Here is a 14,743-nt window from a genome sequence, read left to right on the forward strand (position 1 = left end):
TAATATAATAATTGATGAATGAAAAGTATACAAATAGCTTCCTTAATATACAGAGGCTCGGTGAAAATGAAATATCAAAATTAGCATTTCCATTGAAATTGGAAATGAGCTATCTTAATTGCTACAAATAGAATTATCAAAAATTATATTTACACGATGTGAAGGCACATACTGTTCATTGAAAGCCCAATCAGCTGGCATCATGTCTAATAGTCCTTGGAATTTCAAGGTACAGACAAATTAAGGAGCAAAGTTAAGTTGTTTGGGTCAATTCTTGTTCACCGGTTTCTTCTTGATCGTCCCGGTGTTGGAGTTGCCGTTGTTGGACGAGTCAGTGCTAGAAGACTTCTCGGCCTCTTTTCTCAGCAACGTCGGAATGCTCGACTTTCCGTCGCCAGTTACATTCGCCACTTTACTGGTCACCGCTTCCACCCTCTGCACGATTTCAGCCTTCTCCGGGTAGGTAGCTGCGGATGGCCCCTCGATTCCGCTCGAGAGCTCATCTTTGCGCCTGGAGAACGAGGGGATCCTCGTAATCTTCGGCTTCTCTTTCAACGGAGGCTTCTCTCTTTGCTCGGCCAACTTGTCTCTGTCGATGCTTTGACAGCTCTGAACTTCTGGCGGAGGAATGGCCGACACTTTAGGTATGTTCCTGTGATCTCTGCTCCTTTGCAGACTGGATGTTGGTTTGATGATGATCTTGGGTTGCTTCAGATTCGACGATGGTCCTTTGGTGTCCCTCGGCGTGATTATTATTCGTGGTTCTTTCCTTTCTGCATTCATGTTAGGTACCCTGACGTCTAGAGAGGCGAGTGGCAAGTCCGACTGTAATTGCTCCATTGAATTGGTGTTAGACTTGTTGCCTGTATTCGTAGTTAAGTCAGGTAAGGCACTAATCTTGGATTCCTGATCCACTCTGTCGTTGGAAGGTGCATTCGCCAGGTTCACCACGTTCTGACTCAAGTTCTGATTCGCTTGTCCTAAGAGATTGCCTACTCTAGGCGTGATTACGATCCTTGGTTCCATCGCAGGGACCCTGGTATCCCAGTTAGAGCCACCGAACTGAAGCTGCCTATCCACTTCTCTACCAATGATCCGTGGCTCGGACGACGCTGTCGATATAGAAGTCTCGTTTCCACCCGGAGACGACTTGTACCAGTTGGGATTACCGATTCCGGACTCGAGTAGAGGAGCAGGCTTTCCCAAGTTCTTGTCCACGCTCTGGGAAATCGGTTGACCCATCCCGTGGACAGGACACATGGGGTTCGAGTAGATCGTGTCCACGCTGCCACCGGCCTGCGCCCTAGCCCCTCTATCGATCCTTTCGTCCAGAGAATCGATGATACTCGGATCGGAGTTGTTCTTCCCGGAATAATCCTGTTTCTTGACCAGAGGTCCGACGTGAAGGTTAGTGGTAATTGGTTCAGTTTCGTATTGATTCTCGTTCTCCTCCGCGAAGTCCAAGCTCTTCGATGGACCGAACATCCTCGGGGGTGGCTGGGGTGGTTGATGGGACGATGGGGACGAATGCAGCCCGCTTCTGTAGTCCTTCAACGAATTGGCATGTTGTTTGGGTACGAACAAGCTATTGGGTGCTGGTAGCGACCGTCTTTTCTCGATATCCGGAAGAACCTTTGGATAGTTCCTGCGTTTGATAGTCCTCAGAGCCTCCTCGGGACTGACGCAATCCCTCTGAACGATGGGTTCTCTGCAGGTTACGTTTATGTCGCAAACGGGAGGAGGATTGTTCACGCCGAACGTGGTCAGTTTTGGTCCCATGTTCATATAGATATCCTCGGTTTGATTAACGACAGATTCTTCGGGATTGATTCCGAGCTCTGGTCGAGGCAATCGAGACTTCAGTTTTGGGTTAATCTTTGCGTACAGGCTGCTAGCGCTTCCGGAATCGGACTCGTATATCCTGGGAGTAGAGAAGTTCGGTTTCACGCTCTTCAACACGTTCTCCATGGGCAACGGGTCGCTTCTCGAGTGATGGTGCTCTATAACGACCACCTGAGGAGCGATCTGCAGCTGATCGACCAAAGGATAGTCGATACTCTTGTCAAATGTCTCGTTGGACGATTCGACACCTTTTGCCAACTCGATAGGCACTTGATTTAGAATCGATTCGGTTCTGGTCGCGGGTGTGGCGTCGATGGCCACAGACACCTTCGGCAACTTTGACTTTTTGCCAGGACGCACGATCAGTGCGGGATTCTCGTCGTAAATCGGCTCCTCCTTTCTCTCCTTCAACAATTCTTCCTCTATCCTCTTCTTCTCCTCCTCTTGTTGCTTCGTCAACTTGTCCTGATGCTCCTTCTGCAGGGTTTCTCGAGTCTTCCTCAAAAACCTGGGCGAACACCTTTATAAACAACAAAAGAACATGCATTCGTTTCTGATTCACTGAAGTTTGCAATTCACTTAAACCTAGATATCATCGAGTTCTCAACTTTCTACTAGCAGTTCGATCCTCTTTGACGAAGGAAACTTTTGGTTAAGTAAATTTTGTCGAACCAGAATCATAGGGTGAAAACAGCTGGGACGAGGACCGGTCGATTTCGATGAATCAGCGCGCGTTCTCAAAGCGACGACGAGTCTTTAAGTGAAACCGCTAATTAGATTACAGGGACTGATTGCACGGTCGAGTTCGTTCGTGATCGAGCAATCGAGCAATCGAGCAACGCTTGACGTCAGAGTTCGTGCTAGGAAACGGGATCTTTACTAACCTGTGAACGATCTCCTGCTGTATCCACTCCCTAACCTTGATGTGAGTGTCTATCGTCGAGCCAGAATTCTGTCTGGACAGTTTAGAACGTCTGCCAAAGTTCGAGTTGTTGTCGTACGCTTTGTCGTTCTTTATCACATCGTTCAGGTCCGGCTTGCTGTCGCTCTTGTAACCCAACTCGCCATAGTGGTTCTCGTATTTGTCCGATTTCGCTCGTTTCGGATCCTCCTTCTGGCTGACCCGTCTCTTCAGGCCAGCTCCTTTCGTCTTAGCATCCTGCTTCTTGCAGTAGAGATAGAGGAACGCGGTGAAGTTGATCAATAAAAATATCACACCGAAACCGGTCAGCATAGTGATCACCGATGAACTCTTTGGTATACTGGGCTGAGGAATGTTTTCATTCTCTATTTGAGACGTGATTCTTGGGTCTGGGCTTGTTGATCGCTCCTCTGTGTCTGTGGGCATTGTTGAATGACGATCGTTTCCTGGGTACCTGGAAAACAGAATGGGTAAGCGTTGGGAAAGGGAAATGGATACTGTTACAATTTTGATGCGGCTTTGAATCGCGATGAAAGAAAATCCTGGGTGGATAATTGCCGGAAAATGGGAAGTTTTAGTTAAAACAGATAAATTAAATTGCAAAATTTCTCTGTGATATTTTATAAATTTAATTAGTCAGCGAGCGCTGACCCTATCCACGTTGGACTCATTATTTTCTTTTTTATCAAACGTTCACGTGCACCAGCCTGATTGGTAGACTTCAGATAACGCGAATCTTTCATTTTATCGTGCTGGAGTTGAATAAATTCCATTCAGCCGACACGATACGGACAGCTTAAACGTAGGTAGGAAGGGGTTGAATGCAATGGGGTGCAAGTGACGTTTCATTAAATATTCAGTGCAAAGTGAAAAACAATGCTGGCACGTACCGACATAAAGGCGCGCAGAAATGAGTATTTTTAATTTTTTAATTAACGCAACCGTCGACATCAAGCATTTTGCGTATAAAAATTGGAATTATACAAAACAAGGTGCATTTAATATAACTGCGATTAAATTAATTTGTTCTCGTTAAAATATTTTTTAGTTTCTCTGTTTATTTGGAGATAAAGTTCTTCCAAGCAACATTCTTCTTCTTGATTCAGTATCTATTCTTGAAACACCTTACGAACCTGATACCATGAATTTCGTAGTTCCTGTTGGCGCTTGTGTTCGCGTATTTTCCAATTCCGTCCGCAATGTCGAGAATCTGTGGTCGTGGCCCTTTCGGTCGAATCGGCAGCAGAATGTCTTTGCTCGGATGACGAAGCATGTTCGGCAGGTGCTCGTTCCAGAATTGCATCTCTTCCAAACGGTAGTGCGAACCTGTTTTCGGTGGTATGGCTGTGACAATAGAACAATCATTTAAAGGGTTCCAAAATTCCAGGGAAAGGATCAAAGATTTCTTAGACTTACTAAGATTTAAATAGGTCTGATTGTGCGGGTCGTATTCGGGCCATTCGATCTCGTACTGACTCCATTCCTTCAACCCGTCCGTCAGGTAAGGGTACCGTTTCGCGATGTTTGGGTTCCTAATTAAAAAACAAAAGGTGCATTCCGTCGATGCTTTATTTTAGACTGATACACTTCACAGAAACACGCCTGTAAACGGCATAGCAAGCATTCTTGCAAATTGCAGGAAACATCGGTGACCGAAATTTGAAGTGTTGCGGAGAGACGAAATTATATTGAAATTTGAAATTGAATTTAATTCACGCTGCCGCGCCGGTCTCTGCATAGCTTTTAATTGCTTTAATTAGTAGTATCGGGCTGCTGCAAATACAGATGTTGCGTTTAATTCAAATACGGAATTGAACAGAAAACGACGCGTCTACCTGAATGTACACCTCGTAATTATTTGTTCGAGCTACGAATTTTAATAAATCAAACAATTATACGACATGTGCCATAGCATTGTATTATTGAAAGTTTAATACGGCTTTGCCGACGATGCTGTTCAGTTTGCAAATGACATTTCTTCTGTTAGCGCATTTAGTTGATGCAAATTATAAATAATATTTCACCGTTTTAATACCTTTTATCAACCTGATTATACAATTTCCGTTTCACCATTCTCTGAAGTAACCACTTCAAACAGAATGCCACCTTTCATTTCATTCATTAGCGACATGTTTCTAAGGACAGGGGCAGCGTGTTTCCGGTCGCGAAGTTGCATAGCGACGCGCCACGCCCTCCGTTTATGCAGCCGGTTGCATCGCTGTAACCAGGGCTGATGTATTCTTATGAGGAGGACAGAGTGACACGCGCGATATCGATCAGCCGGTGTCACGAGGTGTGCGGTACACACGTCGGTCTCTCCTTTCGTCGCCACGTGCATTAAACAGCTTTGTTTCGCTTAATTGGATCGACCCAGTTCCTCGTGATCCAACAACGTGTCGCGATGCATATGCATTCGTTTCTGAGAAAAAACCTCGAGTCCCGAGCTTGTGTGAGCTGAAGCATCAGCTAGAAGACGCTTGCCAGCGGAAGAGTACAAGAACCCTATGTTCCTCCACTTATCTCAGACCAAAGGAACTTAACAGGCTAGAAATCTGTTAACACGTTTCAAGATTTTTAGAATTTTCTATTCGCGAATAGAGTAATAATAATCGATAGAAAATGATCGTCCATAGAAAACAGCACGGTGCAAAAAATGAATCCGAAATCGATGAGATATGCAAAAAACGTGACTTACACGAGATATCGGAGGTGAAGTTCGTTTTCGAAATTATCTTCTGACTCGTGAGCGAGCGCCGGATGAAATACGAGAGAATTTTCGTGCTGCCGAAGATAAAACAAGCGAATCGATTGGCCCAGACCTGGGGAACCCAACCAACTACCCCGTCCCTCTTTTCGTTGGAAATGAAATTTGCGAGCAATTTGTATATATAGGTAATCCGGTTGTACCGAGAAAATTAAAATGGTCGACGTATCGGACCGTTAATTCATTGATACCGCATGCCGAGAATAACGAGCGTCAAATTGCTGGCGGGCAACTCGTGAACGAAACTGGATCGTAGTCGTACTTTATTTCAAACGGGCGTCGTTTCCTATGGCGATACTTTATTTTCAAAAACAAACTACGTGAAAAATCTTTCCTTCGAAAGTGAATTTTATTGCAAATTGGTAGAAATTTTCTGTCACTGTTTTTTTAATATTTATCGTTGAACAAACATGACGAATTAGACATTTTAAGGTAAAATTTCATTTACATTTATTCCTCTACTAAAATGTGACATCTTGAAACGAATATTTCTCGACAAATTTTCCACCTTCTTTTACTAGTTAAAAAAGCGTTTTCACGAGAAAAAGAGCTACGAGTATGATGTTTCGTTTATGAAACACGAACTTTCCATTAATTTTCGCGAAAACAGGTACTACGCAAGCTGAGTCAGACCGATCTCTTTTCGAAAATGTAATTATGCAGCGCGCGTTAGAGGATGCGCCGGCAAACGACGATAAAAAGTATAAATATTCAGAGGGTGGATAATTGAAGATCATGTTTGAAAGCGCGTCAGTCTATTTTCCATCGGTCGGTTGATAATGAATTTTCAGAGGGGCGGGACATTTCCCATGTGGCACTTGTACAACCGCGAAATTGTTTCTGCACTCGTGTTTCGAACATTCTATCGATTATTTCAGCGAATTTTCTATAAAGCCTCGTCAGCTTTTATCGTAAAATGACAATAAAAAAAAAAAAAATATCACAAACGAACGCCAGGTTTTCCAATATCTGGTTGCTTGAATTTTCATTAAACCTCACAATTAATAAACTAAGAGTTGCATTTCTTTTCCTTTTTTCACCCCTCACATTTGTACTCAACTGTGAGTGTACTTGATGTACGAGGGTGGTAGTGAAAGTTGAAAGAGGGTACGCGAGTTTGAGCAAGGAGTAGCTGAAGTTCTGTTGTTTTATTCCCTTTCAGACAAGGATTTCAATCTTTTGTGCATAAATTCCGATGACTAAAGCGAGCGCGTTAAATGGGACGCAATAATTAAAACGCAAGTTACATGGAGTGGTCGCGACCCCCGTTCAATTAGTTCTGTTATTTACAATGCGCACACGTCGCCCCTCTAGCTTATTAAACGGGATTAAACGTTGTAGCACGTTGAACGGAAAGGCGTTCTGATTACACGCGAGTTATAGGGGACGCTTGAAAAATAAAGCTGTTACGTCAAACGCATGGCCGTAACTTTATTTCCGCTTCCATTTCATTGTTATCGCGGAATATACGAAATATAGGGAAACAAAATGCGACGAAGCGCGAAAACGTTCGAATCGATAAAACCGTTTATTTGATACGTAAAAATATATTAGAAGATGCAGGAGCTTTTACGTAAAGTGGGGCTGTTCGTAATCTTTTTACGATCCAATTCATTCAATTTATCCAACCGGTGTCTAAACGCAAAAAATCGTAAGCGTTCTAATAAAAGCTGACTATCAATCTTTTCTTCGTTCGACGAATTTTATCGTGTTCCCCTTAATTTTATCTGGTCGGTACGAAAGTTTGTACATTTTCAATTGAAAAAATGAAAAATAAAAGCAGTACCCCTTGTTCGTGGAGAACGTAGAAAAGTGTGCGTGTAGAAGGCAAACAAAACTCACCCCACGTAAGCGAAACTGCACCACCAGTTCATCATAGCCTCGGAGAAGAGAGTTTCGCCGATGTTGTATCTGCGACGCAAGTCGTATTTACTCCCGTCAAGAGGCACCCCCAGCACATAGGGCAGCTCCTCGCCGTGAACCGTGCGCTGGCGTTGTTGCTGCAAGCATAACGAGGCCACTCGATGATATATACATACTTTCCCATCGAAACAAACTTTCCCGCGGCCCTGGTCGCCGAAATTTCACCAACCAGAAGAACGGTCAAGAGTGCTCCTCTCCGGGGAACCGCGGCCATTGTTATTAACTTCCTCCTCTCTAACTACTACGTGATCGTAAGTAACTGTACCCATTGGCCAATTTGTTTCTGGACAATCGATACGTTCGATGGACACGTTTTTGCTCTTTTTCTTTTTTTGGTAAATGATAGGTATAAATTAGTAAGTTATCTAGGAATAAATGCTTCGCTGCTGAAACTAAAACTGAAAAGTTTCGGTTCGCCGGCGTGTCTTAATCGTTGAAACAAATCTCTCAATTTGTCGGCGATCGTAGGGTTTTCAGAGCGCGACTATAGCGAATGGCCGTGATAGGGGTTAAACGATCTCGCGTTCCATAGCCGGTGGAACAACGTCTACTGCCCCGGCGTTCGTAAATTTCATATCTAACAGTGGTGCAACCCCTGTGAGCCCGAGTTGAAAACCAGGAACGCTGTTACATTCGGTTTAACGACACCGCCAGTCAGTGTAGCCGTGGCCAGCGTAACAGGCCGGCACGCAGCGACGATAAAAATAGTTGGCTTGGCTCCAAATGGGTTCGTAGCCGGGATTTTTCTCTCGCCCGAGCACCAATACAATGAATAGCCAGTAGGTCATGCTCCCTGCTACGACGGCTAAGGAATCCGGCTCTGAGAAAATGAATAAAATGCAAAGTACACCGTCTAATCGTACGTGCTCCAGTTTCCACGACGGACGGGAGGAGCTCGGTCGCGATTTATGCGCTACCTTAATATTTCTACCCAGCTTCCGGATCCTTGACCCGGATGAAATCGTCGGGTCACAACGGAGACTGCACTGCGTGCTGCGATACTGTATTATCGTGGATTTCTTTGAGACGGAGACGCGGATTTAATGTTGGGAAGTAAGGAGCAGCGTTGCGCAAGATCATGAGTTTGCTAAGGGTTAGAATAGTTTCGCGGTACATAAGAGATCTGGATTCGAATCACGAACATTTTGCTTACCACGCTTGGAACGCTTTCTTACTTTCTGTCCCTTCTTTTCATAAGTAACTTTATGAATGAAAATAAAAAGTATTGCACTTGAAAAGTATGCGATTGCAAAGTATCGATGATACGAGATGTATAAAACAATGGTTAAAGGTAAATTACACCCGAGACTCGGCGAGGAAATTGTAAAGCGAGAAAGGTGTACGCGAAGCTATGCAAAGTTCATTTGTTACGATTGTCCCAGAAAGAGCTCGCAGCCCTGAGCCAGTGCATTTTTATGCAAATTGATGTACAGTGAAGAAACGTGTAAACGGAAACGTACTTACGCCGGAGTAGTCCTGCATCGCCTTCGGATGCGAGAAAACGTACATGTAACTCTTCGGGTTCGCCCGTGAATGTAAATTCGCGGTCATTATTAATGGTGCCACGGTGCCGCTATCGGAGATCGCCTCCAGGACGAGATCCCGATTCTTCAAAGCGTACTCGTTCGTAAAGCCGGCCGAGAAATCGCCGTATTGTTCCAGAATCTTTGACAGAATTAATTCGGCTTCCAACTCGTGCGTTGCCTGCCAGCAAAGAAATATCGCACCACTTTATTACCCGAACGTTCTGTGAATCCTGCTGAATTCAATATCGATGCACGCACGAATGCTTCCCCTTCAAACTATCATTTCTTTTTAACACTTTGCTAAGCTGATCGTTTCTTTTCCAGTAAATCAACTTCTTATGCTTGAAAGAGCGAAAACATAAAATTCATCGAACGACGAAAGTATTGCAATTAATAATAAGGGTAGATCATCTCCGACCATTACCTTGGCGTGTTCCCTCAGAACTTCATCCCTCTGTCCGTCCAGCATACCGTGCAACAAAGCCACCGGGGGTAGAACGTGAAACTTCTCCGATTCCGTGACCCCGTACATCAAATCGAATCTGATACAAGAGAAAAGAAATAATTCAACGTCAATGACACCGGTTCACCGCGTCAGAAGCGTACCTGCCAAACAGCTGAGGATTTTTCATTAAATTCAGAGGCTTGTCCGGAATGACCGCGTTATCGATCAACGGCGCGAACGCTGGCACATAGTTCGGCTTGTGGATCTTCACGTTCAGTAGTGTGTTCACATCCTGTGCACGCAAACAAAGCGCCAGATCGCTGTCGGTCGTGGTGGGACAGTTTAGAGCGTGAGCCACCTGAAAAATGATTCGAGCCATTTCTCACCAGGGCAATGAACGTTCTCCACGCCTCGCGCGATCGTAGCTGTTCGTCCCGGTGACGAGAAACGATATTTCTTCCGGTCCGGCTCGAATCGCGACCGCGACGTTTCCTCTCTGCTCGTTTTTGTCCCGTCGCTCTTGTATGTTGCTCTATCGACTATGTATCGATCGGTGGACACTCTTTTTTTATAGCCGCCGTTCCGTAATTTCGAAAACGATCGTCGCCAACGAAATGTATTACCTGTTTCGTAATTTGTAGAGGTGCCTTTCCAATAGCATCAGCGCTGAGCGCAGATCCAGACATTAGTATAGCCCGCTTAAAGAGACCTGCACAAAGGAGACGAAGAAAGAACGATTAATAAACCTACGTCTGGCAGGGCTGGACAAGCGGCTGCCCGGCCTGGTAAAATATTAAGGCCGGTTATTTTTCATTGGCCAATATAATTATTGACCGGACACCGAGCATTGTGCCTGCCGCCGGACGAGAAAAGTTCTCTTTGGTCCGTGGCACAGGTGAAAAATGACAGTCGTTCCCCCTTCTTTCTATCTTTTCTTCACAATGGTTATTCTTTCCTTTATCATGGCCTCCCAAGAGAAGGTACGAATCCTTCAATTATGTGTACGTCATCCCTGAGATTCAGGAATGCTGAGGTTTCACGTTGCCCGACTGTGATTGTCGATTTCGAACGACCCGTCTGACCGCGCTTGACCTATACTACTTATTTCGCTCGCTTCAATATCCCCTGGAAAATTCACCTTCCCGATTAGTTAAACAATATTCTAAGCTTGCTCTTTCTGAAATCGAAACTCGAGTACAAAGTTGGTATCCGTTTCACGAAACCGGAGGTTACATGCTCGCTTAGAAATGTCCTTTTAGCATTCAGGTATCGCAACGGTGGGAAACATGCGACCCAGCAATAACCATTACCTTTCTTATTAGCCACGGGGCTGATAAGCAGCAGGTTGGCAAAAATGGCACCGGTGCCGTGTCCGACCAATGTAATACTGTTCGGATCTCCCCCAAACTCGGCGATGTTCTCTCGGAGCCAAAGAAGTGCAGCTATTTGATCGAGAAGTCCGAAATTGCTGGCGGCGTCGTCTCTGGTGCCTGGCCTTAAGAAACCTGCATCAAAAAGCAATGTAATTTTACCCTCCGACTAAATGGAAACCGTAAACCCTCTTATTATTATTCATTATTATCCCCATTGAAGCGGTAAGAACCGTGTTTCGTTTTACGATCCGATCTCGTTGCACCAAAAGGCAAGGTAAAAAACGTAAAACAGGCCCCTGCTGTATTTTTATTTTTTTATTCCTACGATCCTCGTTGCCCAGCCATATTTCTCCTCTCTTGTTTTGCAAAGGACTGAAGTTATCCGCTCTCGGACTGCTGGCTTGCAAGCTGTACCGGTGTACGGAGCCGAGTTGGAGGGTGAAGTTAACTAAGCGCCTTCCTAGCACTTTAACCTAATTTATGATTATGGTTTCGTGGCCGTTTCTTCTTTCTTTCCCTTGCCCATATTTTTCTTCTTCTTCCTTTTTTCTTTCGACGAGCAGTTCCTCTTAAAGCACCCCACTTGTCGGATGTAGCGGCGCAGCTCGCGCACCGACGTCCGTCCATTTGCATCGCGCGCGGAGGCCGCGTTATCATTTCAAGGGAAAAGATAGGCGGAAGCTCGTCGTTACGAGTACCCGCTGCAATGGTGCTACAAAAGCGGCGAGCTACGAGGGGAATGGGAGGTGGAAAAAAATAGAGCAGGCCAGGGGAGAATGGCGGGGATCGATGGAAGTTTCGGGGGCAAAAAGGCCGCCTTTGTCTCGACCGCCAGCCTTTTTTTCTCACTGGGAAAAGAACTTTTCTTTTCCCGCGTTATACGCGAGTCCTGCCCGTCCGACGAAATTTTACGGTCACCCTCGTCGTGCTGACTTCTTGCCGCGTACTAATGAATTACGCTTTTTCCGTCGAACGATAAATGCCGGACCGTACGTTTCAACCGCGAACATCAAGACCTTCGCGCGAATGGAAAATTGGAGGAAATGCTCGTAAGAAAATTACTCTACAAATACTAATCTCATCGAGTTTTGCAATAACTGTCGGAGCTTCCATTCGGTCATGAATTTACGCGAGCTTCGGTCGTACCCAAGGCGATAAGAATTTCTCGAAAGGTTCTGAAGTTCAACTGTAAAAGCAAAGAGCTCCGGTCGAGTTATTTATACGAGCAGACTGTAAAAGATGTTGAAACGACAGTGGCTCGTAGCGATGCACGATGACGGATCGATAGGCAGCTGCAAGGGAGGAGTAAAAAGAAGCTAGTCGAAGATCAAAAACCGATGGCTCAGCGAAGCGAGAACGTTAATGAAGCAGAATTCCTGATTTCATGCAACGCTGCTGTCGCTGACGTTCGGCAAGATTTCATAAATTCGTATCGAGACGTCAGCGCAAGCCCTGTTCCACCTTTCCCAAGATATTTCAGATCCGGAACGATTATAATCCCTTTGATATTCCTCCGCTGCTTCTACCTTTATAGATTCTTTTCTAGAATTAAAAATAGTTTGAAAGCGGAAAAGGATTTTCTTTGGAGGTTTTGCAAACGAAACGTACCACCGCGGTATACCTGACCACACGTCTGAATCTACTTACCGAGGATACCCAAGCGGAAGTTGATAGTGACGAAGACCACGTTACCGTAAGCTACCAATATAGTACCGTCATAGGGGTTGCCGCTGTTCCATTCAAAGCTCTCCCCATGAATAAATACCATCACGGGGTATTTTCGCAGAGTTTTCTGACCTGAAAGGATGAAAGCATTTTTACAATTATTGCAGTTTTTAATCCTCTTTCATAATACGTGTTTAAAAATACTTGTTGCTTTATTTGTAATGCTTTTTGTGCGAGCAACGACGAATTTTGTGCAGATTAATTCAATGTTTCGCGGGGCAGACTTTAAAATCCGAATGCAAGCGTTTGATAATTGAAACAGCATCAGATGAATACAGAATGCTGTACTAATTATAATTGATAGCATTCCATGAAGTCGTTCAAAATTGTACGAACGATGAATAAACGGTGGAAGAAATTTTTCCTCGTTAGCCGTAGATGAAATGCTGATTGGATAATTAAACTCGTGCCGCAGCAAATTTACTTGCTGCAGAATTGAATTAAATCATTGATTTCTATATAATCCAGTTTCATTGAAATAATTAAATGTTCATTTATTGTTACGGAATCAAAGGAATGTTTGCCGTTCAAATTCTACACGGGGTGAAATAATCCTATAAACGAAATATTTTAAAATATTTTCATCGTATATGTAAATTATTATTTCCAGTCGGATATGTTCACACCTCGATGGTAGTATTCCAGTAGGAGTTTTTGATTTACATCAAACGAAAAATTATCAGCGAAGTTTGCCTATGGGAGGCGACGTACACGTGAAGTCAGGTCAGTTCTGAAATTTATCATCCCCCTGCCACGCCGACCATCCCTCGTTCGCCAACTATTCGCTGTGAGTTTTCGGTATTAGGGTATCTATAAATTCTTCTCTTCCTGTCCTATAGACGACGTAGTTTCTTTTTAGAGAACAATCCACAAATTAGACTAGAACCAACCGACTTTGTCACCATAGCTCTCCATAGCTCTGCAAATTTATTGCCACCAAATCTGTTTTACACGATTTCGTATTTTTATTCTTTCTTCTTTTAACTTGAATCGAAAGATACGTAGCAAATTCGTTTAAAGAAGGTATTAATGGAAGTGGTTTTTACTGTACACTTCATTTCAGGGCTTTCGTTTGAGTTAGAACCCTTTTAAGTGGTGAGTGTTTTCTCGAAATCAAGGGTTGGTAACTATTTAAGTAATTTCCAGTGGAACAGTTATCCCGCTGGAACTCATCACCTCGAATCCCTTATTTTTCTTTCCTAAAGGGAAGAGAATTGATGGGGTGATTTCGAGAATACGTTGTTATCTCAACCCCTATAAAATGAGAGAAAGGGAAAGGGCGCATTACTAATCCCGCCCCCCTCCTTCCACCAATTAACTTCCTTTAATATCTTACACTGGATTTGATACGCTAATACGTCCTCGAGGATAATGAACAAATACTACAAGGAAACAGGAAAGGAATAATGGACGGAAGAGGGAGGATGATCAGCCTCGTTGACGACGCGTTAACGGGTTTATGGACTACCAGGGAAATATTGCACCCTCTAACGGGTCAAATTGAATCATTTGCCGGGAAGAGATGGTACAGCTCGTTTATGAGCTCCTTCCTCGTAACGGTTCGCTTTCATTACGCGAAATGGCCTTTGTCATTCTATGAATTCAATAAACTGTTGCCGAAAGGGGTGAGCCTCGTCCTCTGTTACCTTTTTTACCAGCAAAATTTACTACTCAGAGAATTTCTGCACTAGATCATGAATTTTATAGTTGGTATTTGCATGGTATTAAGTAAATGACAGAAGCGTTCATATATTTCAGGACGTACTCTTTGTATTCACAACCCTCTGATATTTTACCCAAACGAGAGTCCACGACTTGCAAGTTATTACGTCTTTGGGTACTCTAGAAAATAAAAGATTGTAAGCTTAAATAGCTTTAAAATTGTACAAGGTGCATTAACGCTACTCCAAGATAAGTGCAGGGTTGATTTCTCGACCACTCGGGATGCATTTTCATCGCAACCATTTCGCGACGGTAAAAACGCAATGAGAAATATAGGTCGATGCGATCATACGGAAGGTACTCGGCCAATAATAAATGCACCATGTAGCCGCTTCCACAAGATCGTATCGACCTATTTTCTATCGTGTTTCCCTCTGAAATAGCCTGGCTTAAAAAGAGGCCTGGCCTACGATCTCACCCCCCTCCGTTAATTAACCCTCGCCACCCGTAATAATCCGCATTATAGTCTGTTTTATTAGTTACGGTTGGTTTTACTCTGTT

General features: G+C 44.1%; 1 protein-coding gene across 6 annotated transcripts in view; it reads right to left on the minus strand.

Moving 5' to 3' along the window:
* LOC114874013 overlaps positions 1-14,743 on the minus strand; it is a 48,666-nt gene continuing 33,923 nt past the window's right edge. For all 6 annotated transcript variants that reach the window (XM_029182888.2, XM_029182887.2, XM_029182884.2 and 3 more), the window contains 11 exons: positions 12,443-12,592; positions 10,733-10,927; positions 10,046-10,131; positions 9,584-9,780; positions 9,402-9,519; positions 8,916-9,155; positions 7,371-7,528; positions 4,181-4,296; positions 3,898-4,108; positions 2,727-3,218; positions 1-2,362 (listed from right to left, as the gene is read on the minus strand). In XM_029182888.2, coding sequence (XP_029038721.1) covers positions 268-2,362; positions 2,727-3,218; positions 3,898-4,108; positions 4,181-4,296; positions 7,371-7,528; positions 8,916-9,155; positions 9,402-9,519; positions 9,584-9,780; positions 10,046-10,131; positions 10,733-10,927; positions 12,443-12,592 — 4,058 coding nt within the window. In that variant the 3' untranslated portion in view covers positions 1-267. The remainder of the gene's footprint in view (positions 2,363-2,726; positions 3,219-3,897; positions 4,109-4,180; positions 4,297-7,370; positions 7,529-8,915; positions 9,156-9,401; positions 9,520-9,583; positions 9,781-10,045; positions 10,132-10,732; positions 10,928-12,442; positions 12,593-14,743) is intronic.

Source organism: Osmia bicornis, chromosome 7, assembly GCF_907164935.1.
Source record: "Osmia bicornis bicornis chromosome 7, iOsmBic2.1, whole genome shotgun sequence".
NCBI classification, from domain to species: domain Eukaryota; kingdom Metazoa; phylum Arthropoda; class Insecta; order Hymenoptera; family Megachilidae; genus Osmia; species Osmia bicornis.